This window comes from Sarcophilus harrisii, chromosome 4 (genome assembly GCF_902635505.1).
Source record: "Sarcophilus harrisii chromosome 4, mSarHar1.11, whole genome shotgun sequence".
NCBI lineage: Eukaryota > Metazoa > Chordata > Mammalia > Dasyuromorphia > Dasyuridae > Sarcophilus > Sarcophilus harrisii.
The window spans coordinates 457,590,368-457,615,762 of record NC_045429.1 but is presented as its reverse complement, the minus strand read 5'-3'; the positions used below and the strand labels follow the sequence as shown (position 1 = coordinate 457,615,762).

The 25,395-nt window shown below is 44.7% G+C and overlaps 1 protein-coding gene across 17 annotated transcripts in view; it reads left to right on the top strand.

The window, feature by feature from the left end:
• LOC100921442 (leucine-rich repeat flightless-interacting protein 1) overlaps positions 1–25,395 on the top strand; it is a 165,665-nt gene that overhangs the window by 86,117 nt on the left and 54,153 nt on the right. For 12 of the 17 annotated variants that reach the window (XM_031968236.1, XM_031968235.1, XM_031968233.1 and 9 more), the window contains exons 2-3: positions 14,646–14,732; positions 21,093–21,110. In XM_031968236.1, coding sequence (XP_031824096.1) covers positions 14,646–14,732; positions 21,093–21,110 — 105 coding nt within the window. The remainder of the gene's footprint in view (positions 1–14,645; positions 14,733–21,092; positions 21,111–25,395) is intronic. The other 5 variants (XM_031968238.1, XM_031968237.1, XM_031968232.1 and 2 more) reach the window with 1 other exon arrangement.

Here is a 25,395-nt window from a genome sequence, read left to right as displayed (position 1 = left end):
GAAATCAGTTCTCCCCTCAACAAGCATGCATGTTTTATTTCCGGCTTCCCAACATGGTTCTATCACAGACTCTAAAACACGGTAGTCACTTCTCCAGGGTCCCCGTGATTTCTACTCCAACAACCAGTTTGTCCTTGTCAGTGACTTAAAGATTTCTCACTCTCCTGGTTCTTTACATTTTAGATAAGATGATGATTGATCTTACCGGCGAGTTGAGAAATGCTTTGGGTTGAAGGGTGACAGAGAGCCGGCTCCTGATCAGTGTGCACTGGTCTCGTACCGTGCTTGTGAGCTGTTTCCCAAACTCTCAGTCTCCTCTATCTACGAGGTCGCCAGTCAACCAACCAATAACCTTGCATGTACTAAATTATGTGCAGAGTAAATTATGTCAAGGCGCCCGGGTGGCTCAGTGGATAGAGTGCTAGGTCTGGAGGAAGACCTGAGTTCAAATCCAAATTCATTTTTTTCAATGAGTAGCCCTTGTGCTTTCAGGTCTTGCCTGGTTTCTGATCTTCCTAGGGAGCTGGTGGCTCCCGGTGATCTTAGGCATGGAGGGCTCTCTGCTGCAGAAAGTCCTGGGATTCTGACCTCTTGGCCAGGCCTTGGCTGGGAAGTCTGACTGCACAGATGTGAATCTGCTCCCCTGAACCTCCCAATTTAACTTTTTTGGGGGTTTTCAGAGAAGTTTCGTTTTAATCTGTGTAACTTCTCACAGAATGAGAGAACAGGTGAGAATTGCTTTGAGATTTCTCTTCAATCTGTTCGTTTTCCTCAGCTTGAAGGTGAACATGGAGGAAAGAAGATGGGGAATCTAGAGACATTATGGTGTTGTTCCTGTCAATATTCAGGGAGCTCAGAGGCATCTAGGCCAGCCTAAAGTGGATGTGTGACAAGGAAAGCAGAGGCTTAAACCTCCTCATGGGAGGTTTTCCCTTCAGTGATGGTGACGCTACATTTTCAGAAATTGTTTATTCTAAGCCACAGCTTGGGGAAAGAATGAAGGGCCAATGTAAGGACCCAGAAATCTGATCCGTACTGATTTCTTTTTCTTTTTTAAAAAAAATTAAAGCTTTTCATTTACAAAACATATGCATGGGTAATTCTTCAACACTGACCCTTGCAAAACCTTCTGTTCCAAATTTTCCCCTCCTTCCCCCCCACTCCCTCCCCTAGATGGCAGGTAGTTCAATCCATGTTAAATATGTTAAAATATATGTTAAATCCAATATATGTGTACATATTTATACAATTATCTTGCTACACAAGAAAAATTGGCTCAAGAAGGAAAAAAAACTGAGAAAGAAAACAAAATGCAAACATACAACAACAGAAAGAATGAAAATGCTATGTTGTGATCCACCCTCAATTCCCACAGTCCTCTATCTGTCAGCTCTCTTCATCACAAGATTATTAGAACTGATCTGAATCATTTCATTGTCGGAAAGAGCCACATCCATCAGGATTGATCATCAATCATGTATAATCTTGTCATACTGATTTTCTAAACTATGTTTATTTTATAGTCTATTTTTATGGTAATGAGTTTTTATTACATATCCATTCATTTTTTAAATACATATTTCTTTATAAATCATGTTGGGGGAGAAAAAATGAGAACAAAAGGGAGAAAACACGAAAGGAAAAAATAGAAGAAAAAGAAAAAAAGTGAATACAGCATTCAGTCTCTATAGTTCTCGCTCTGATTGCAGATGACATTTTCTATCCAGTCTATTGGGATTGCATTGGATCACTGAACCGCTGAGAGGACCCAAGTCTTTCAGAGTTGATCGGGCACAATCTTGCTGGTACTATGTACAAAGTATTCCTGGTTCTGCTTGTTTCGCTCACATCAGTTTGTACGAGCCATACTGATTATAAGACTCTGGGTATCCGCTCTCCATACTGTTGCTGTTTAGTCATTTTTAGTCATGTCTGACTTTTCACTACCCCATGTGGAGTTTTCTTGGGAAAGATCCTGGAATAGCTTGTCATTTCCTTCTTCAGATCATTTTACAGATGAGGAAACTGAGGCAAATAGGATGGAGTAACCTGCCCAGGATCACACAGGTAGTAAGTGAGGCCAGATTTGGGAATTTGGGAAGATCAGTCTTACCAACTTCAGTTGTGCCCATACTATAATTCTATAAAAATATAAGTTTTAGGGAAGTTAATATATTGGGACAGGGATCACTCCTGAGAATTCCCAATGCTAATAAAAGCACTGGTCTGGTCCCTGGCCCTGGCCTAAGTAGGGCTCTTATATATGGACATTTGCACTTCAGAGAACTAACTCGAGTACTATTCATCTCATTTATTACCATGGAGTAAAGAAGCTAGAAAATGAGACATGAGATATTAAGGGGGTAAGAGGATCCATTCTCAACCATAGAATTGGGAAGCATCCCCTGAGTCAAGTCCCAGATGCTCCAGTTCAGTCCAGTTAGCCTCAGAATTCCCCAACAGATCTGGGATCCCATGGAGTTGGGAGTTTCCCGCTGGCCTCCCGGCCTTGGTGACAGACTGACCTCTTTGACTCCTGACCCTTATCCAGTCCGTCTGGCGGCCTCTTGAGTTCATTGAATTGACCGGGAGAGCTTTTTGACCCATCCACAGGAGCGGCTTTGCCTCCATCGAGGAAACCTGCCTTCTTTTACTACTGGGCTCTGAATGTGATCGATTCTCTTCATTTCTGTGATCTTTCTGCGATTCCGAGACTTCTCAGGTTTCCTTTCCTTGTTTTTGTAACTCAAAGCCAGGGCTGTTTCATGTTAGGTAAAAACACTGGGAGAAACAAGAACTTGCCTTTTACAGCAAATATGCCCACAGTGATCTTTCGTTTCTGCCTTAGTCACCATCCAAACAGCTGTTTCCACTTGCCTCCCTCAGGTTGGGTCTTGGGCAGCACGGGGAAATTCAATGACCTTTAAGATGGCCAGCCTCGTGGAGTCTGTGGGGAGATGGTCCATTAAATGCTATTGGCCGCCTCCACTATCTGGTGCTCAATTTAGGGCGAGGCTTGTTCCAGCCCTGGGGTTTGGGGGTGGGGGCCAGAATTCAGTAAGAAGCAAATGTGACTTCCCCTTGTGGAAGAATGGAAGGACGATAGGGGGAAAGGAAAGGGAAGAAGAGAAAGCAAGGAAGAAGAAAAAGGCAGGAGTTGGAGAGCTACAAAGAGGGAGGGAAAGGAATCAGACAGAGACAGAGGGGAGGGAGGGAATAAGGGAAGGGAGAAAGAGGCAGAGAACTTCCCTTTTAATTGGAAGTCATTTTTGTTCAGTTTGAATTAGTCAGGCAATGAAACTTGCTTATCTTTGGTGAACTCTGGAAAAAAGAGGTTGGCTTTTAAATCCACTGTTTCTGGGGTCACAGGAAAGCAGGGTCTTTCTAGTTCTCCCTGGCTGGACTTGGATTTCTCAGCTACAGCAACCCTTCGTTGAACCAAGCAGCAGGCAGAAATCTCTCTTTAAAGTCTAGCAATGTATAAACTCTGTTAAATCTACAATTAGTAACCAAGCATTGATTATTAATTTGCATTAACCCACTGAGGTGACATCATTGTACAATACGATGGCACCTGGTTGTTGACTTTAGGGGGTGGCAGTGTGGAGTAGCTACTACACCACCCCCTTCTTCCATTGAGGGTAACCTCGTTGAGGGCCGGGACATTCTTTTGTTTCCTTCGGATTCCCTCAGAGTTATGTTTTTGCTTTATTTACTAGATTTTACCTTACTGGTCTTGCCGGTGCTTGTAGCTAATTTTTGCTTCGCTATAAGTTTTCTATAATATAGCCATGAAGTAGGTTCCTCATATTACCAGAGATCCAGAGTTAGAAGGGATCTGAGCCCAACTTCTTATTTTTCCATAGGAGGAAACTGAGCCCCAAAGATATTCAATACCTTGCTCTAGGTCACATAAGTAGCAATGAGTGGCTGGGTCATAATTCTGTAACTGCACACACAGTGAATGAAGTCACCTGTTGGGCTCCCAGTGGAATATAACGGTCTACCACTTCCCCTCGGTCTCTGACTCTGTCTCTGTCCCTCCTGTTTCCCGCTCTGTAAAACGAGAGGGTTGGACTTCTGATGTCTTTTCCAGCTGTCTATATCCGATGACATTTCCTCACTGGGCCTCAGTTTCCAAAACAGTATAACGACTAGCTGGGCCCCTCTTAGCTCTTGATCGAGAATCCCAGCATTTTGAAAAGCAGTTAGTCAGAGTCTCTTAAGGAAAAAAAAAGTTTGTAATGGGCACTCTCTGGGATAGGCTGCTTTCGAAACCGCCTCTTATTTTAACTGATGCCAGGCTTGTTTTCATATGAAATCGGGTGTGTTGGCCTGACCTCCGAGTCCCGGATTTCATGGATATGGGATTTCAAAGGGCTTCGCTGAAGTACTAATAATGTGAGGGATCCACCTCACCCAGATACTCAGAGCTTTCGTGAAAACCTTTCCTGCCCTTTTAAAGCCTGTGAAAACCCTTTGCTGCCCTTTTAAAGCCTGTATTCCAAGTATTAGAGGCCAGGGAAAACTGTTTTTCCTAATTTAGAATTCTGAAGGGTTACTGTGACTATTAATGTAGAATGTAGCTGCACTATCCTATTTCTTCTTATGACAAGTCATCTGAAAGCCCTGGGCTCACTGTTCCCCTGGAGCAGGGGTCCTCAAACTTTTTAAATAGGGGGCCAGTTCACTGTCCCTCAGATTGTTGAAGGGCCGGACTGTAGTAAAAACAAAAACTTTGTTTTGTGGGCCTTTAAATAAAAAAACTTCATAGCCCTGGGGAAGGGGGATAAACGTCCTCAGCTGCCGCATCTGGCCCGCGGCCGTAGTTTGAGGACCCCTGCCCTGGAGTCTTGAAGCAGAACTTGGTGGGGTGGGAGGCAGCATCAGCTACTTTTCTGTTCCATGTAGAGCTATTTTCTGGTACTTTGTAGGTACCTCAGAGATCCTACAATCAACCTCCCTCCTGTGTCCTTTTCTTTATGATGACCCGGACTCAGTCCCAATGTTTCCTGTGGCTTCCTAATAAAGGTTCCTCACTTTTGGGATCACCGGCCTCCTCCCTTCTTCTGTGAAAACCTCAAAGTCCCGAGACTGGTGGAATGGGGGTTTGGAGTGGTGTGGTCAGGTGGTATAATATATATAAAGCCTTTTGCAATCCTTAAATCTCGACATAAATGGTAACCAATAATTCCAATCTGTGTCATTAAGGCTTAGCACAGAGCCTGGCCCATGGGAGACACCTAGGAGATGCTGTGTTGTGGAAGGAGGGATGGGGCCTCTCTGTTGAAGTACATTTACACCAACAGTCCACTGATATACCATGGAATAAATAATTGGAACAGTAGGAACGTTGGCCCAAGGCAAAGAAAATCAGTGTTAGTGGGGATAGAGTTGATTAGAAAAGGGGAGGGGATGTAAAAGAACTATGGTGAGAACAACATAGAGCATTTTCCAGTAGCCCCATGTCATCCGTCCTCCATATTTGTAGTTGGGATTGTAATGGGCAGTTACACAAAAGGGTCATTTGGCAGTTGTAGCAGGAAGTTGTGTGTGTGTTTGTGTGTGTTGCATTGTGTTCTTTTTGTCAATTATGTTGAGGTAATAAAAGCTGTTGGCTCCAGGAGAAATTCAAATTTGAAATGAGTGGGTCAGGGCTCAATGGAAAGAACCAAAGAATCTGGAGTCAGGCCCGGGCTTTGAAGCAAAGCCATCCTCTCTCTTCTCTTGGGCAAACTCTTTATGTCTCTGGGAATATTTTTTTCCATCTGTAAAGTGAGGGAGTTGGTCACAGAGGAGCCTAGAATTCCTTCCCATCTGGATCTATTACCCAAAGCTGCTTCTGCTTTGTGAGCCTCAGTTTCCTCTCACGTAATAAAAGGGAGTTGTACTTGAGATCTGAGATCCTTTACTGCTCTGATGTTCACTTGACCTTTGGGTCTCAGTTTCCCCATTTGAATAGCTGGACTTGCCAAGTTCCATTTCTGTTCTGGGAACACCTGTAAATGTGATCAGTAAGGATGAAGTGTTTGGATGAAAGTTTCTGTGTAACTTGTCAATTTACGTCCCCCAGTAAGAGCAACATGGCTTGATTTTGCCACCTAAGTGTATAAAATTGGGGAGTTCGAAACTGGAAAAGATTGTGATTTACAGCATTTCATCATAATAGTTATTTCCTTCTACACACCCTCTCCCCACTCACTGAATATGGACAAGGCAGCCATAGCAGCGATGAATTTCAGTGAAAATCAAAGAATAATAACCCAGAGTTAGAGTTCATGGCTCGGGGTTGATGCAGAACACTTGTCTTAGATTGTCTACCTGCGGTTATTCTCATGAGGAAATTGGGGATCAGAGGTGCTATGAGATTGGTCTCTGATCACATAACCAGGATGAATCCGCGTCTCCTTAATTGTACAAGGGATTTGGAACTTCCAGTTTACTCTAGAACTCGGGTCAAGCACCATTTTCTCCATGAGGCCTTTTTTGATCATCCCCCACTCTCCAGTTTACTAGGGTCTCCCCACTACTAAGTTACCTTGGGTTTATTTTTTATTATGATTATTTCTCTCTTTGCTAGAATGTAGGGCCATGAGAACAAGGATTTGTGTTTTTGTATTCCATATATATATGCGTGTGTGTATAAATATACACAGTATACCACTGTGCAATTTATTAAATAGCTAGTGTTTGACTTTATTTTAGACCAGCTTCTGTTCTCTGAAGTCATTATTAGTCTTTTTAGTGGAACAGCACCATGAAGCACTCCTAGATAAAGGAGTGCTATGACCCCTGCCCCAAAGTTTGCAGCCTAATGGAATTATACAAATTGGAGTAAGTTTGACAGAAGGTAGAATGTGATTAAGGTCCGTGGACAGTCCAAAGTGTACATTTGAGGTAGAAAAGATGGGATGGAAAACTTCCAGGAGGAGGCAATGTCTGAGTTGGGCCTTGAAGGAAAAGGAGGATTTTAGTGTACAGAACTTAGGAGAGTTTATGCCCCTTGAGAACATGGCTGTACGAATGCCCAGAGAGAGAAAGACGGCAGGGCCAGATGGCGGAACAATTTGGCAGGGTAATAGATGGGGTTGATTCTGAGTGAAGAGTCTCAAATCCCAAGCTAAGGGATGTGGGTTTTATCCTGTGTCCTTAGGAGGCAGTGTTACCCATTAGAAAGAACAGTGACCTGTAGACAGAAGACTTGGGTTCAAAGCTCCTCAATGATTTTCATACTCCTTCCGTGACGTTGGGCAAATTATGTAATCTTCCCGATCTTCCGTTTCTCCTTCTGTAAGTTGAGGAAATTGGCTACGTTTATCCTTGATAGATTCATAAAAGAAAGGCCTACGATCATATACTAGAGCTGGCAGAGACCTTAAAAGCTATCTAGTCCAACCCTCCCTTTTACAGAGCAGGAAACTGAGGACCAGGAAGATCATGTGCTTTGTCCATGTCCAGCTGTTAGTATCTGAGCTAAGATTTGTTTCCCGCATCTTTGTGACTCAAGTCCAGCACTTTCTCCACCATACCTGGGGGACACTAGTCAGCAAGAGCTGAGGGTGGAGGAGAATGCCCCACAAAGATGTGGGATCTGCAGGAGGATCTCCTGATTTGGCAATTCCTAGGTCAAGGAGACCTCTTAGAGCTTTGTGAAAGCATCAATGGATGAAAAAAAAACCATAATATTTGTTAAGCTCCCCTTGTTTGACAGTCTCTGTACTATATGCTGGGGATACAGACACAAGCAGGCAAGACAGCTCCTCTCCCCAAGAAACTTAGGGAAGAGGCGCTATGAAAGGGCAACAAGTCACCTGGTGGTGTGGGGGACAGGAGACGGGGTGAAAGGAAAGCTTTCATCAGCTCAGAGCCTGGTATCCTGAGGTGTCCATTTTACCTCTTCTGAACTTCTGATTACTAAGCAGTTGTTTTTATTCAGTCATTGTAGTCACATCCAATTCTTCACGACCCATTTGGGGTTTTCTTGGCAAAGGCACTGGAGTCGTTTGTCATTTTGATCTCCAGCCCAGATGAGGAAACTAAGGCAAACAGAGTGAAGTGACTTACCCAGGGCCAAACAGTGAGTAAATGTCTGAGGTCAGATTTGAACTCAGTTCCTCCTGAGCTCTGTGTGCGATAACACCACCTAGCTGTCCGTACTAAGCAGTAGACTGTATAAGTAATAACCATTTATGAGAAGGGAGCCATGGAACTCTGTAATTCTGCCTGTGACATTATCTGGTTGACTAGTTGATGTTATTGATGTTCTGTGACCACCGGGTGAGAACCCTGCCCTCTTTGAGTTTATTATCTTTTGACTTATCACAGTTGAAGCCTAATTAACATTTGATTTTTTAAAAATTGTGTTTTGTGCAGAGTAGGTGGCCAGGAATCAAAGTCAGTAATGCCGAGGTCTTCCTTCTAATCCTGTATCTTTTGCTCCTCAGGCGCGGCATCTGTTTCAGCGTTCAGTAGCATCACAGTTGGGGATGGGACCGAATAGACAGTAGCAGCCTCAGCATCTTCCAAAGACAAGAACAGAGAGGGGTAGGAAAAGGAAGCTTGAGTGAGGACCCCTCTTGTCCCCAGTCCCTCGGCTGGCTTTTTAAAAACAGACTTCTTCCTTAATCTGGTTTACTTCCATTGTCTGTCCAAGCACTGGTTGCCAGTGTCCCGCTGAGAAAGCAGATTTCGGGGATGACTATGGAGCTGACTTACCTCTACACTACCGGGCTGTATTTGGGTGTGGAAAGAAAGTTCAAGTCATAGGTTTATTTTTCCCCGTGCAGGCTGGTACATGAACAGAGGCCATCCTTGAGCCAGTTCATTCAGTCATGGACATTGCTGACATGGCAGAGTCATCTGGACTTGCTTGTATGTGCCCAAATATGGGTGTTGCCCCGGCTGAGACATGTACAGATAAAAGAGTTGAAATGGTTGCTGGAAGGCAGAGGCTTCTGTACTTCTTCTGTGCTATGGACCCCTTTGACAGGCTGGTGAAATCATTCTCACAATTATGTTTTTAAAAGCAAAAAAAATGTAGGATTACAAAGGAAACCAAAATATTAAAAAAAAAAAAAAAAAAAAAGTCTCCCACACCAGGCTAAGAGCTCTTACTCTAAGGGGTTTGGATAGTGTGCGGAACCTGATTACTGCTGACTTCAGCATATTTGAACCTGACCTTGAACATGATTAATGCTGCTATTTGACTTACCTTTATTTTGAAGGGAATAAAAAAGAACTTAATTCCTGTGCTTGCAACTCCAAGTTAGTCGTATTATGGAGTATGACTTTTAATGCGCAATGCGTAAAACCTCAGCATTACTGCTGAATGTGGCCAAAAAGGAAAAAGAAAAAAAAGAAAGTACTGGCAAAATAACTTCTAACTTGCCTGTTTCTTTCTTCCAAGAGACTATAAGCTCCTCGTGGACAGGAACATTATACCTCTAACTATGGTATATCTCACATAGCACTTAACAACATGCTGGGCACATGGCACCTTTTGTGGTTGTTGTTCAGTCATCTCAATCATGTCCTACTTTCTATGACCCCATTTGGGGTTTTCTTGGCGCAGATACTGAAATGCTTTCCTTCTCCAGCTCACTTTACAGATGAGGAAACTAAGATAAACAGGGTTAAGTGAATTGCCATGGGTCACCCAGATATAAGGCTGGATTTGAATTCGGGTTTTCCTGATTCTGGGCCAGGTACAATATCCACTAGGCCACCCAGCTGCCGCTGTATTACTAATTAATGATATTAATGTGTAATAATAATAGGAATAACTGGCATATATATGAAATCCTCCCCCTCGAACTAGAAGGGGTCATCTAGTCTAACGTCCTCATTTTACAGATAAGGAAACTGAGGCCTGGAGGAGGCTAAATAATTTCAGTCAGAAAGTAGTTTGTCAGTCATCTAGCAATTATTCTGCACTCACTGTGTTCCAAGCATTGTGCTAACTGCTGAAGTTACAAAAACGGGGGAAAAGTCCCTCCTGTTGAGGAACTCATGTTTGTTGAGGAAATATCATGCAAACAACTATGTACAAACAAGATAGGCACAGAATACAATTTTATTTTATTTTGTTGAAATTTCCAAGTTTATTTTATTTGAAGAAACAGACTAAGCAAGATGAAAAACAGAAAAGCAACACAAAGCAAAATGAAACAAAACATAAGAGCACCTTGTCATGTACCCTGTTTAAAAAACATCAGGGAGGATTCAAAACCTATAACAAAAAATGCCAATTTAAAAAATCATACATATTAGTGAAGAAATTATATTGAGTGTCTGTCTTTTCTTTACTTCTATGTAAACCATGTTTTTGTTCTCTGCTGCACACCTTACTTTATTCTTTTCTTCCTTTTCATCACCCTCATATATGTATATACATATATTCACACACACACACACACCAGATACATACATGTCTTTCCTATCCCTGCTGACTTTTTCATTAAATTCTGCTCCATAATTTGGCTTACTACTACTTAACCTCTTCTTGGCTCTCCCTTGTCTTCTTGCCTAACCCTTGGCTTCCCCATCCACCTATTCCTCTCTTCATGATATATATGCAGTTGCCTATTGAACCCATTCCCAATGTGAGTAGATTTTTAGAACTATGAGTCTTCCTCCGTCCTCTAATGCCTCTGTATATATTCTTCCTCTGCACCTCATTTGTATAACATGATTACTATTTTGATCTTTACTCTGTCAGTCTTTCTTTTGAGCTTACCCTAATGTTGATGTAAATCTTAAACATAAAGTATACATTTCCCATGAAAAAAAAACATAAATAATTTGTCCATGTTTAAACAGTTTGTCCACGATGAGTTCTTTAAACTTCCTCTTTGACATTGATGCTTATATGTTAAATTTTCTGCTAAGTTAAGATTTGGTTGATAGGAAGTTCTAAAAATCTGCAAGTTTGTTGAATTTCCATTTTTCCTCATTCAAAATTATAATTTTGCTGGATATGATATTTTTGGCCACAGGCCTGGTTCTTTTCCTTGTCTGTAGATATCATTCCAAGACCAGTGTTTGTTAATTGTAGCTACTGCTAAGTCTTGTATAGTCCTGATTGTAACTCCAGCATATTTGAATTGTTTTTTTCTTGTTTCTTGCAAAATTTTCTCTTTGATGTGGGGGTTTTCCAATTTTGCAATAATATTCCTATGTGTTTTCCACAAAGGCTCTCTTTGTGATGGTGATCGAAGGAATTTTTTCTATTTCTACTTTCCCCTCATGTTCTGTCATTCCAGGACAATTTTTAGGATTATTTCCTGCATTATTGTGTCAAGGTTCTCTTTTTGGTCACAACTTTCTGGCAGTCCTGAAGAGGGAGGGAAACTCTTCCCTTTACAGGAGCTATGTTCTCTTTAAGATGATCACTAAATTGTTGTGTCCCCTTTCTGATCTCAGAGATCAGGATCTCCCAGACTCCAAGGAGAAGGCCCCTTCCCTGGATAAGGGAAGCAATAGTATTCAAGGGCAAATCCACTCCCATAGATCTTTTTGAAATTTTAAATTCTCATTCAGTTGAGAAATTCTGGTCTGATCAGCTCAGGCCATCCCAGCCCTGCCCCAGGATGCCCATATAGCAGGGCTCCTTAAACTCAGCTCCTTGCAGAAAGCCTAAAGTAGCTTGCTCAGCTGCTAAGACTCTCTCTGCCCACCGAGAAGCCATTCTCTCAGCGCCAAATTCCATTTCCCCAATAGGGCTCTGCCACTCTAGAAGCCAGTCTCTTAGCAAACTGGTTGAAACAACAATAAACTTTCATTTTGCAATTAATCATTCGAGAATAAACCTGCAGCCGATTAAAAGGGGATTTTAACAGCTCTCTCATTGCCACTAGCCTCATCACCACCAGGAACTGAGGGGAGTCAAACTTCATCAGTCCAATTATTCTTATATTTTCTCTTCTTGATCCGTTCTCCAGATCTCTTGTTTTTCTTGTGAGATGTTTCACATTCTGTTCTATTTTCTCATTCTTTAGAATCTGTTTTGTTATTTCTTGGTCTCTCGTCATTTCACTGGCTTCCCGTTGCCCAATTCTAATTTTCAAAGAGTTATTTTCATCTTTGAGACTCTACCTCCTTTTCTAATTGGTTAACTTTTTTTTATAATTTTGTTTTTCTTGGATGGTTTTGTTTTCTTTAGTTTTTCCTCAGTATCTCTTATTTGATTTTTGAATTCTTTTTTGAGTTGTTCTATAAATTCTGTCTGGGCAGGGAGCCATTTCATATTAGTCTTTGCAGTAGAAGCTTTTTTAACTTAAGTATCCTCCTCTGAAGATGAATCCCAGTCTTCCCTTTTCCCCTAATATGTTTCAATGGTAGGTTCTTTCTTCTTTGCTGATTCGCTTCTTTTTTTAATAAGAGATATGAGTGTAAGCCCTTCTAGCCTTGAGGGGTGGGGGGATGATGATGCCTCAAGCTTCCCCTCAGTTCTTCACTCTGACCAGGAATCCTAAACCAAGAGCTTCCCCCTCCTGCAAGTGCCCACAGCCAGCAGTGTCCCTGCCCCGCAGCTTCTGCCCTCCCAGTGTGCCGGCTCTTTCTCCTCAGGGCCCAGTCCCTGCAGCACTGGTGGTCCTGGTGTTCAGCCAAGGTTCACTCTGTCTTCCAGGACCCAAACCCCCAGTCTACAAACAGTTGGGGGAGGTGAAAGTCTCTGGTTCCTGCTGAGGTTCCAGCCAAGTCAAGCTAGCCCAAAGCATCCCCACTAGGTGCTTATTGGTAGCCAGCCTGGAGGTGTCTGCACTTCAGTCAGGTTAATCCTGGCCTGGGGTCTTTCTTCAGATCTTGTCAAATTGTGTCTGGAAGCCCCAAGTCTTCTTGATTTTTCAACGGTCTGTGTTGACCTGTTGTGTTTGTTCTATTTGTGGGAAAAATTGGGAGTTTGAAATTTACCAACCTACTCCACCATCTTCCCAGAATCCTCCCAGAATCCAATTTTAAAATAATAACTAACTTTTATATAGTGTGTACAATGTTTTGGACTCTATGCTAATGGTTTTATAATTATTATTTCCTTTAATCCTCACAACAATCCTGGGGTGCTATTATTATTATTATTATTTTGTTTGTTTTTGTTTTTTGCTGAAGCAGTTGAGGTTAAGTGACTTGCCCAGGATCACACAGATAGGAAGTGTTAAGTGTCTGAAGTCAAATTTCCAGATCCTCCTGACTTCAGGGCTGGTCCTCTATTCATTGCACCACCTAGCGGCCCGATAAATGCTATTATTTTCCCCATTTTACAAATGAGGAAACCGAGACAAACAAGTTCAGTGACTTGTCCAAGGTCACATAGCTAGTGGGTATCTGAGTCTGGATTTGAATTCAGGCCTTCCTGACTCCACTGTTCTAGCCACTGTGCTGTCTCGCTCCTTCAGATTGGAGAGGAAGCCCCTCTTAAGAAAGGCATTAAGATTAAGGAGGACTGGGAAAGGCTTCTTACAGAAGGTGAGCCTTTGGCTCAGACCCAAAGGTCTCCCAGGATCCCAGGAATCAGAAGTGAAGAGGGAGCGTTTCCCGGCTCGGAGGTCGGCCAAGGAAAATATGGAGTCGGGAGGATCCTGAGGTTACCAGGCTGCAGGTGATGGGGAGGAGAGAGATGTAAGAAAACTGACCATCACTGGTCAGGAGGGGCAGGTTAGGGAGGGCTCTGAAGGCCAAACAGGGTCGTAGTTAATCCTGGAGGGGGTAGAGAGCTACTGGAATAGGGAGAGGGACATGGTCACACCTTGTTTTAGGGGGATCAGTTTAACAACCGAGGGTCAAAGATAATTTGAACCCAGATTCTTTGTATTAAATAAAAGCTTCTTAGTTTCAAAATACACACAAAGATAGTTTTTTTGCCCTTGCAAAATTTTCTCCTTCCCTTGTCCCCGTGTCCCTCCCCTAGACAGCAAGTGATCCAATCAATATATGTTAAATTTGTGCAATTCTACATATAATTCCACCATTATCCTGCTGCACAAGAAAAATCAGATCAAAAAGAGAAAGAAAACAAAAACAAGCAACATGTTGCTGGACCACAGCCAGCAGTGTCCCTGCCCCATAGCTTCTGCCCTCCCAGTGTGCCAGCTCTTTCTCCTCAGGGCCCAGTCCCTGCAGCCATGTTGTGGTCCACACTCAGCTCCCACAATCCTCTCTGGGTGTAGATGGCTCTCTCCATCACAAGATCATTGGAACTGAAGTTGATCTTTTATCTGAGCTCTACACCAATGGAGTGAGTCTCCTGGAAAAGTAGTGCCCTTGGGGCAGCTAGGGCGCGCGCAGTGGATAGAGCACCAGCCCTGACATCAGGAGGACCTGAGTTCAAATCTGGTCTCAGACACTTAACACTGCCTGGCTGTAGGACCCTGGACAAGTCACTTAACCCAATTGCCTCCGCCCCCCCACCCAAAAAAGAAAGAAAGAAAGAAAGAAAAGGAGTGCCCTCCTGTAGCAGAGGTGAAAGTCATGGGAGGGATGCCGGCCTCTAGGAGTTGGGATCAGCCACCTCAAAGGTACCTTCCGATTGTGACGGCGTGAATTAACTTTGGAAAGTGACCGAGTTTCAGCATTTGGTGATGTGGTTAATGTTCTACTGGGAAAACCTCAATTGGACTAAAAATTAACTGTAGCTTCTGTTTTTTCAGGCTGAAGCCCGACTTGCAGCCAAGAGGGCGGCCCGAGCCGAGGCTCGAGAGATCCGCATGAAGGAGCTGGAGAGGCAGCAGAAAGAGGTAAAAAGCTTCTCTAAGAGCTGCGCTCGCCCCTGGGGGGCGGGGATCACACACTGTACAGAACCTCCCTCTTCTTGCTGCTTCGTTGGGCCGACCCAGTCGTGCCGGGATTGGGACTGAATTTGTTCAGTCTGAATTCCTGTGAAATGATCTCCAGGCATGCATGTAATCAGGCAGACTGTGCCCGGGCCCCCGGCAGTGGCTTCACTCTGAGCCCCCGGATTATCCCCTCACACACAGCAACAAGCCCAAGGCCCGTCTGGCCCGCTCCCTTTCTGTCTCCCCTAAAAGGGCGGCCCATCGGCCACGTCCTCAGGCAGCCCTGAGGTTGCCCTGGCCATGCCTGATACTGGTGGTCCCCGGGAATGGTGGCCAGAAGCACGCAGCTGCTGCCTCTCCCAAGCAATCTCGGGGCTTCTGGGGAGAAGCTGCAAGAATGGGGCGAGGCCCTGAAACATGGCCTTTGGTTAGACTGGCCTGGGGCTTCCACTCTCCTGGCCTTTATCAAGCGCCGTGTAAACATGTATGTGTATGTGAGAACACACATATACCCACATGCCCACGTATGTGTGCCCGAGCCCACGTGCTACACGCGGACTCCCAGAAATCTCCGTGCACTTGAAGCTCACACTTCAATTTACATACATATACACTCATATGTGCACACGTATGTGTATGTAGGTCTGCTTATATTTCCTTCTTCCTCTCTCCCCACACACATGGACACGTGCAGAATTTTCCAACTGAGATTGGAGTCAAAGTAAGTGAGGGGTGACAAAGGGTGTGGCCGAGCCCCCAGCCTTGCTCTTGGGGAGCCCCGGCAGGTCACCCTCCAGCCCCAACATTTGTGATGGTTCAGAGATGTCGGATTTGGGGATAGGGTGAGACTCTGGACCTGGGCGGTCAGTGATGCAGGGAACTCCCCGAAGAGGAAATCCCCTCTACCAATGCAAGTCGCCGCGTTCTCTGCCAGTGAGCCAAAGTCTGCAAAAGAAACGGTTTGTGACTATCCAGAAAGGGAGGCAGCTTCGGTAAAGAGCTTCCTCATGGGTAGGTCCTGACCTGACAAGGTTCATGTTTTTAAAAAGTGCTGTAGAAATAACAAACCTGGATTTCTTGGAGAATCTGGTGGATTCTCCCATCATCCTTCTGGTCTCAAGCTGTGAGATGCAGGCTGGATGCTGGTACAGATGGACAAAGTCCCGACTGCCGGACTGGCCAAAGGGTCGGCCCTGGTGGTCAGTGCCAGCTTGGAGGCCTCTGGTGGGAGTGCGCCTGGTGTTCTGGGAAAGTTGAGCAGTCCCTTAGAGGGAGCCACCTAATCCAGCCCCTTCATCTTACAGCCCAGGAGCTGAGGTGGGGAGGTTGAGTGACTTGCCTACAGTTACATAGGCTGTGAGAGGCAGAGAGCGTCCCAGATCTGACATCTCCTTGGGCCTGTGTGGGCCGGCGTTCTGGTCGGTGACTTAGGTGTGAGAGGAAAGCGTTCTGCTTTGTAGACCACGGGAAGCCGGCCCACACTCTCCTTAAGGAGACCCTGGCCCATGCTCGGGATGGGTCTGCAGCCTCAGACACAGACATGTTCCCTTCCTGTAATTGAGCCTTTCTCCACTCCCATGACATGACTCCCACTGCCCATAATCCTTCAGGTAGTGCTGTCAGTGCCTCCGCAGTCCCCCCTCTGGGTTCTGGGCCGGGGGTGGAGCTCATCTCAGGCCCTTGGAGACCCTCTTTCTCCTCTCAGGCCCAGCCCCCGTTGCCCCTTTCCAGACCAGAGCGCATCCTCCTTGAGGGAGATTAAGCGCAGTGTCTTGTCTTGGATCTCACCATCCCCGTGCCTCTCTCGGGGGACGTTTTGGAGGCGCGGGGGGGGCCCTCCCAGGGCCTGATTCATATCAGGAAGGACAAATGCCATGAGGTTAGCCCAGGAGCTGTCAGCCAGGCCCATTCTGTGCCACCAGCTCTGTCTCCGGCCCCACACGCTGCCCACCTCTCAGTGTTTCTTCGGGCCGGCGGTTTCCTCCCTCGCGGGGGAGCAAAGGCCGTGGGCAGCCAGGCCTTGGAAGCCCACGCAGTCTGGCTCTCGTGGTGTGCCAGGGAACCATGGGGAGGATTCGGCTCAGGTTCTAAGAAGGCCGGTTATGGAACCGTTTGCAAACCGAGACAAGTTGTGCCATTTGTAGAATATGCATTCAGGTTTCAAACTGTAGAATGAGATGGCAGGGAGAGTACAGACAGCAGCGTGGAGAGCTCTGCCCTTGGAAGCGGGAGGACACCCCGTGACAGCTGGGTGAGCCCATTGGTCCTTTCACCTCTCAGCTTCAGTTTCCTTACCTGTGAAATGGATACCTCCCATGACTGGTGGGAGGATCAGATGAGAGCATTCTACGCTTAAAGCACGTCACTATTCCACAACATGGAACTCCCCGATGAGGAAGGTCCCTCCGCCAAGACGAGTCACACCGTCTCTGTAATTGACAGTCTCAGAGAGCTGGTGGGGCATTGAGAATTAAAGTGACTTTTCCAGAGCCACACAGTCAGGATGGGTTAAAGGGCAGCTGGAACCCACGTTTTCCTGACTCTGAGGCCGCCATACAACTCCAGATGGATTTTTTATATGGCAAAATGTGTTGTTTTAAAATGAGGGGGAGAAGCTGGTTTTGATAATACAAGTGGTTCCTGCTTCTTTTTGAAGGCTGTGTCCGTGGGGAAACGTTTAGAAAGAACGGAGCTGCTTAAAAAATGGCCCTAAAAAGGGCCACCGCCCACCCTTTAAAGAAAAAGCATTTTTTTTTGTCCTCCAATGGAAAACCCCTTAAATGTCCTTTTTGGTTAGCATTTCTCATTTGTAAGGGAGCCAGAGGCAATTACTGGCTTCTCATCAGCCTGTTTGCATTAAAAAATAATTCCACTCAAAAGAGCGAGAAAGCAGAATAGAAAGAACACAGGTCCTGGAATCAGGAACACCCAAGTTCAAATCCTGTTAGCTGTGGTTTAGTTGTGTGACCCTAAGGAAGCCACTTTACTCTGTTTGCCTCAGTTTCCCCATTTGTAAAATGGAAATAATAATCCCCTGGTTGTGGTGAAGATAAAATGAGATAATAATTATATAAATAATTATAAAGCATGGTGCCTATTATACAATACTATACAGTAGGTGCCGTATAAATGTTTTGGGGTTTGTTTTTAGTGCCATTTTAGCCCTTGGTCATTAAGCTGTGGGATGGGTGCAGAATAAATTCAGAAGTGCTCCCAACTCCATTCCTTGGTTCAGGCCGATAGCACTTACTAAGGGCCTGCTCAGTTCAGTCCCTGCATTTCTGAACCCGGAAGGCCTCCGTCTGTCCAAGGGAGGGTGGGTGCCGGGGGCCACGTCAGCCTGGGAAGCTTCCCAAGCTCGTTCTTGCTCCGTATCGTGGAAGTGCAGTCGGCACGAGCCTGCGGGCCCAGCGGCAGACAGAGGGAGGCCCCGTCTGGGACAGGCCAGTGTGTCTGAGTCACCTACCTCATTTGTCTCATGGTGCCATGGAAAGTCACAGGTCAAGGGCACAGGAGGGCTCCCTCTCTCTCTCCTTTCTGGATCTAGAGCCAAGAGACCCCAATCTCCAAGCCATCAGATACAACCCCTGAAACTCTTTGGCTTTACAGGTAGGGAAACTGAGGCCCAGGGAGCTAAAGTGATTTCAGATCTCAGGATCCTGTGAACTAGAAGGGATCTCAGAGCCCATTGAGTCTAATGCTTTGACTTTACAGATGGGGAAACCAAGACCCAGGAGCTTCAGTGACTTAGGACGCTGCACCTAAAACTGGGAGGCCATGAGCAGCTTCTGCAGGAGTCTAAATGAGACTGAAAAAAACAAAGAACTTGAGTAATTAGAGCGTAGGGTTAAACGTTTTGTGTGCGTTGGGCTTCTCATTTGGAAAATGAACCAAAGGAGGCCCCGAGTGGGATACGCTTGTCTCAAAACCGTAGAAGTCGGGCCGTGGCTAGATTTGGGTCATGTGGCACACGGCCCCAGATCTGACACAAAAGATTAGTCATGAGAGGCCGGACAGCCCTGTGAGGCCGCCCGAGTGTCAGTAACCGCTGGCATGAGACGCCCGAGGACCCAGAACACAGCCCTCTTTCAAGGCTACCGTGCGCGTGATAACCCGTGAGCCCAAAAACTGCCCTTCTCAAGGAGGGAAAGAACAAACTCCTGGCAAGGTCACTTTCTTTGTGTTGCCCTTGAGGAAGAAGCCCTGGAAACAGTTTTGAGAAGCTGTAGATAAAAGAAATATTTATTAGAGATAGTGAAAAAAGAAATGTTTATACCAAGAATTGCCAGATGGATCAAGAGTTGAACAGACACATATATTAACCTCCACTTTCCTGGCAGTTTCAAACCCAGCAGCTTCTGAAAAAAATAGCTTATGCCTTGGGCATAAAAAAATGCTTAATAAATTGAGTTGAGGGGCAGTTAGTTGGTGCGATGGACAGAGCACCAGCCCTGAAATCAGGAGGACCTGAGTTCAAATCGGCCTCAGACACTTAACACCTCCTGCCTGTGTGACCATGGGCAAGTCACTTAACCCCAATTGCCTCAGGAAAAATAATAATAATAATTAATTAAAAAATAAAACAGAGGTTCCTGATCTCGTGTACCCCAGGATTGGGAGTCTGTGGATGGATTTAAGGGAATCTGTAAACTTGGATAGGAAAAAGTTCCATCGTGATTGGGTTGTTTCAGTCATGACCTATTGGGATTTTCTTGTTAGAGATCCTGGAGTAGTTTACCATTTCCTTCTCCACTTCATTTGCCCCTAGTGACCCAGCTAATAAGGGTCTGAGGCTGGATTTGAACTCAAGGTCTTCCTGACTCTAGGCTTGGCCCTCTAACCACTCTGCTATCAAGCTGCCCAACCTTAGGTTATCTTGATTTTTTTATTTTTATTTTAAAACATTCTCAGGAGACAAGGTCTCTGGGCTTCACCAGGTTGCCGAAATGTGCACAACCCAAAAAAGAGACAAATTTCCATTCTATAAAAGGACCAGTAGGGAACAGAAAAGTGGTACTTTTAGGAAGAATAGATGTGCCATTACTGCCGAGCTTTCACAGGAAGAGTCCATCTGAGCCAATTCCCTGTACCCATTTTCAGAGCGACCACGATGCTCAATGGGGACTCCAGTGGAGAAAGAATGTCCAGAGCCCTGAGTGGTCCTGAACCACATAATGTGAAGGAAGGCTGTCTGGGCAAGTGGGAGAATTTAGCCCCTGCCAGGCTTGGTTGGAATGGGTCTGATTAGGGGAAAGAAAGCGAGCTCAGATGGGGATTAGCCGGGCCAGTTGGCCTCCACCACTCTTGAGTTGATTTTGACTTAAAGTAGCTGCTCCCCAACAGCATCAATGCCCGTCTGAGACTGGAGATTTCTTTGGGTGGTTTCTTGGCTTGTAGAGCCGATGTATGTCTGCGTCTCTTTTTCTCACACTGTGCTTACTATAAAAGTAGAAATATTTTAGGTAACTGTTTATGTAGGTGAAGGAATACGTACCATACTCTTGCTTTGGGTATTAAGAGAGGCAGTGTTGTGTAGTAAGTAGAGAGCTGGCCTTGCAGCCCCCACGACTTGGATTCATGTGCCAGTTCTATGATCTTGAACTCGCCCTTTCGATGCCCTAGAAAACTTTCTAAGACGCCAAATTGCAGCGACTTGCCCACTTGCATTGGTAGAGGGAGTTTCCTCACTTGGGAGTTACCGTTTACAGATTTAGTCTTTGTCCCCATCTTCTACTTAAATCCAGCTGTCAAACTGACATGTTCCTAATCTTCTGTTTCCTGTGGTTGCATAAATCAGAATATTATGATATCACGTCTCTCCTTTGGTATATTCAAGTGTAAATATCTTTTGGGGATTCAACACGATGAATATGTTTAAATATTCTTGAATTTTAAACATCTGGAAGTATGGGGAATTATTGGCCTTGCTCATTGGTTTGGGAAGGCATTCCTTTGCAATTTTGCTCTTGGGACCATTTTGAATTTGGGGAAATTCAAAGGATCTTTGTCCACCAGCATTAACGCCGGGCTCACCTGAGCTTCTTCTTGAGAAAGGGAAACTGGGAATCGCTCCGAAATCCAGGGAACTCTCCAACGTCCAAGGTGCTGATTAGACTCCAGTGGAATGGGACATCCTTGGGGGGATGAGTAACTCTTGAAGTGGAGCCGGAAATTTCCAACAGGAAAGCGGAGTTTCATCGGTGTCTCCTTTATCTGGAGTGCTACCATTTGTTGCCATGTCTGCTCTGGGCTCTATGTGTTCTACCTCATAAATGATGTCAGCTTTTGTTTCTTTCTTTTTTCTTTCTCCTTTTTCTCTAGATCTATCAGGTTCAAAAGGTAGGCTTTGCTTGAGCATCGCTTTTCTGACCTGCATGTCCCTTCTGTTCCTTGCTAACACCCCGGATATCTTTCAGAAATAACTCCATTAACTCAAGACACAAAAGTTTGTTGCTGCCTGGATGAGTTACTTTGAACCAGGGCCCCAGTGTGAGACCATTTTGTTTTATAAAATAAAGCATAGGGATTTCTCTTATATTGTTCCATTTGATCTTCATGATAGCTTTGAGAGGTAAGTATGGTGGGTCTTACTGTTCCATTTACAAGTGAGGAAACTGAGGCTGGCAGCCTAAAGAATTAGCCAAAGCCGTTCTACTAGTAATTAGCCAGGCTGAGATTCAGATTTGATTATTTGTGGGAGGGGTTTCCTATTAGGCTAATGTCTATACCATCTCTTTAGACTCTTTCCTGAGAGACTAATTTCTGAATATTAAATCCTTTTGTAAAAGTTGATTTCGCTATAAAATTAAGAATTCATACCCCTGTGAGGACTCGTAACTTTCTACATTAAAACTTGTAAAAATTATACATTTAATATACAAGTTTTGGTGAAAGTCATCACCAAATAGGAAGAATGAGGATTCGGATGATATTTCTGTCTTGCTCCTTCCTCCTCCTCCTTAAAGAGAATGGGAAAAGTAATCCTGGCACCCCAGAGCCAGAAGGGACCATGTCCCAGAGGGGGAAGGCCAGAACAAAAACTCCTTCTATCCTCAGCCCAGATCATGGTCATCCAGCCTCTGTTTTAAAATCTCCATTCATAGAGGCAACTCACTTCCTCCTGATGCCTCCTGTCCTCCTTGGGATAATTCTCTTTGTAAGGAGAAATTTCCTTAAAGGTGAAATCTGCTTCTTGCTGCTTCATCGTACTCCAGACAGCATTCACATCCTTCTCCAAGCCTTCCCTTTTCCAGGCCAGATATTCCCAGTTTTGGGAACTGGTTTTGAGGCATGGTTTCTAGGCCCCAATTGAGGCACTCATCTTTCCTAAAACATGACCCTCAACTGAATACACATTTCTCACCAGGGAAGATACAGCAGGACAATCCCATCCCTCAATCAAGATATTCTTTGGCTGCTAATTAATGCAGCCTAAGCTTTCATTTACTTTTCTGGCTTCCATAACACTGCTGACTCACACTGAGTTTGCAGTTCATTAAATTCCTGTATCTTTTCGTGTGAACTATTGGCTAATCAACTTTCTCTCATCCATCAAATGCAATTGATTTTTTGCCCCAAGGGCAACATTTTACATTTATTCTTGTTAAGTTCCTTTATAATAGATTCCAGTCACTATTCTTATCTGCCTCACTGGTATTTTTTGGTATCCCAGTTTTAGCATTCATTTTATTGCTTATTTCTCTCAATGTCGTCCGCAAATTTGTCATCTCTACTTTATCCAAGTTATTAATCAAATATTAAACAGAGTAGGGCCAAGACCAGATTCTTGTGATCCTCTGCTAAAGACCTACCTTCAGGATGACATCAATTTACAAATCAGCACTTTTGGTTTGATCATTCAATGAGTTCCAAATTCACCTAACTCTACTGTCCTTTAGGCCATGAGTGTCAGAGGTGAGATTTAAACATAACTGGGAAATATTTAACAAAATCAAAATACAGTAAAAGAGAGATAATGTTACATTTGAAAACTGGGTCAGTACGAAGCCCCCAGGGGTTGATTAATGAGCCTACTAGAGTGACATTGATTGAGACCATTTCCCTGAATCTTCTCTCAGGGATATTGTGAGAGCCTGTCGAATGCCTTGCTGTGATCCTGGTAGATTCTCATCCAGAAATTTCTCCCATTAATGAGTCTTGTGTTGCTGTCCAGAAAGGCAGTGAGGCTGATCTGGAGTGATTTGTTCTGGATGAAACATGCTTCTTAGTAGCCACAATTCCTTCCTTTTGTAGTGAAAAGGAAGCCTAATACCTGTGTGACCTGGGCCTTACCCATAAGACCATCAGTTTAGCTGAAGAGCAATCAGATCCAAGTTTTACATTACATTGTACTTGTACATGAGCAACTGAGTACACGTGCAGATGTACTTACTGACTGGAGAATGAACCAGTCCCCCCTGTTCCCTCCCCCTCCCCCATTTCATTTTCAAGAAATTGCAGGAAGAAAGATGGTGGCTTTCAATGATTGCTTCAACCTTGAATCCTCCCATTTTGTGAACTCCAAAGGCCTCCAGAGAGGAAGAGGCTGAATTGCCTCTGAGAGGAGCTGCAGAGAGAACTCAGCCAGTCCCAATGTTACCCAGAATGAAGTCACTCACTCATTGAGACCAAGCGTAAGAAGCTGGGCGTCTTCGGGCCAAAGGCTGAGTCACGTTCCTCATAGAGAACCCAGTCAGGTCCATTTTATTCTCTTCCTGCATACGGGTGTTTACCTGTGCCAGGACCAAATGAGCCTCAGGTTCACTCACTGCTTACTGGGCCTTCTTTGTGGAGAAGCTCCATGAAAAAAGGAGCAGTTGGAGCTTTGTCAAGTTTTCTGGCACCCAGGGCAGCATTCACTTAGGACAAACTGCTCCTGAGCAGCTCTAAGTACAGACCTCTCTTACATGGTAAATGGGGTGAAAAGACATAGGTAACTGTATACACAGTAAGAGTATTAGACTGAAACTAAGTGCCAGCCCCTGGCATCCCATAGCTTGTCTTGATAATTTCTTCATCATCTTCTTCCTTTTCTTTTTCTTCCTTCTTTCTTTTTCCTCTTCTTCCTCCTTCTTTCTCCTTCTTCTTCCTCCTCCTTCTTACTTCTTTCTTTTTCTTCCTTCTTCTTTCTTTCTTCTCTTCCTCTTCTTTCTTCTTCCCCCCTCCTTCCCACCACTTCTTTTCTCCTCTCTTTCCATCCTTCCTCGCCTCTCATTTTCTCTCTCATTTTTATATTCCTCCCTATCATCTCTTTTTCTTCCCTCCCTTTCCCACTTTTTCTTTTCCTCCCTCATCTTTCTCTCTCCTTTTCATCCTCCTTCTTTTCCCTTCTCTGTCTCTCCTCTCCACCATTTGCCCAAGGGCACACCATGCAGCAAATCCATCCCAAGCTGTCTCTCCCCAGATCCAGCTCTCTTTCTACCACATCTCCACCCCATCATTTACAAGTCAGGAAACTGAGGCTGAGGGAGGGTCAGGCCCTGCCCTAGGGCCACAGCTAGCTGGACAGACCTAGACCGTGGCCACGGACACAATTCTTAGGCCCATAGCCAGAAATGATAACGTGGGGCAGTTGCCCAGCAGGAAGTAGATTTTGGAATTTGATGCTCTGAAGAAGATCCCGCTGTCACTGTCCTACGCAAGCTTTGTCTAGGACGCAGCCTCCGAAGTCAGGCTCACTTTCTGGTCATTGCCAGCTGCTTCTGGCCAACTCAGACTGTTTCTGAAAGCTGGATCCTTCTGGTCTCCCACTGGGCTTGCTCCCCCTGCATGTCCTGCCTGTCTCACTGCTAATCCCCAGCGTGGGCACTTTCTGAAGCTTGGGCTGCTGTGGCTGCTACTCACCTCTGACCTTGGCGCTCTGGTCTGGGGGCCACTCGGAGCCTCCTGCTCTTTCCCTACTAATCGTGGTCTGGGTGGCCCTGGAGCCTGGTGGCCGGGGATTGGGTCAACTTTAACCGGCAGATGCCTCCAGGAGCGATTCACATCCACAGGTGGGACTGATCTGGACTTCTGCTTCTCTAATTAAGTGCTCTGCCAGTGATTTTTTATTTATTTATTTATTTTTATTTACAGGTTATATGTATGAGTAACTTTACAGCATTCACAATTGCCAAACCTCTTGTTCCAATTTTTCACCTCTTACCCCCCACCCCCTCCCCCAGATGGCAGGATGACTAGTAGATGTTAAATATATTAAAATATAAATTAGATACACAATAAGTATACATGACCAAACTGTTATTTTGCTGCACAAAAAGAATCAGACTCTGAAATATTGTACAATTAGCTTGTGAAGGAAATCCAAAATGCAGGTGGGCATAAATATAGGGATTGGGAATTCAATGTAATGGTTTTTAGTCATCTCCCAGAGTTCTTTCTCTGGGCGTAGGCCAGTGATTTTTTAAAAATCTCATTCTTTTGAAAGGTTATCTAGCTTCTGTCTGCCCCCTCCCCCCCCCAAAAAAAGGCAATTTTTAGAAACCAATATCTAAATTTCCCCTTTAGCTCTGCTTGCATCTGGATAACTGTAGTTGTTTATAAACTGTTTATAACCTGCCATGGGCCAGTTTTATTTATTTATCTAAATACATTTAGGGTTAGGGTTAACCCTAAATACATTTAA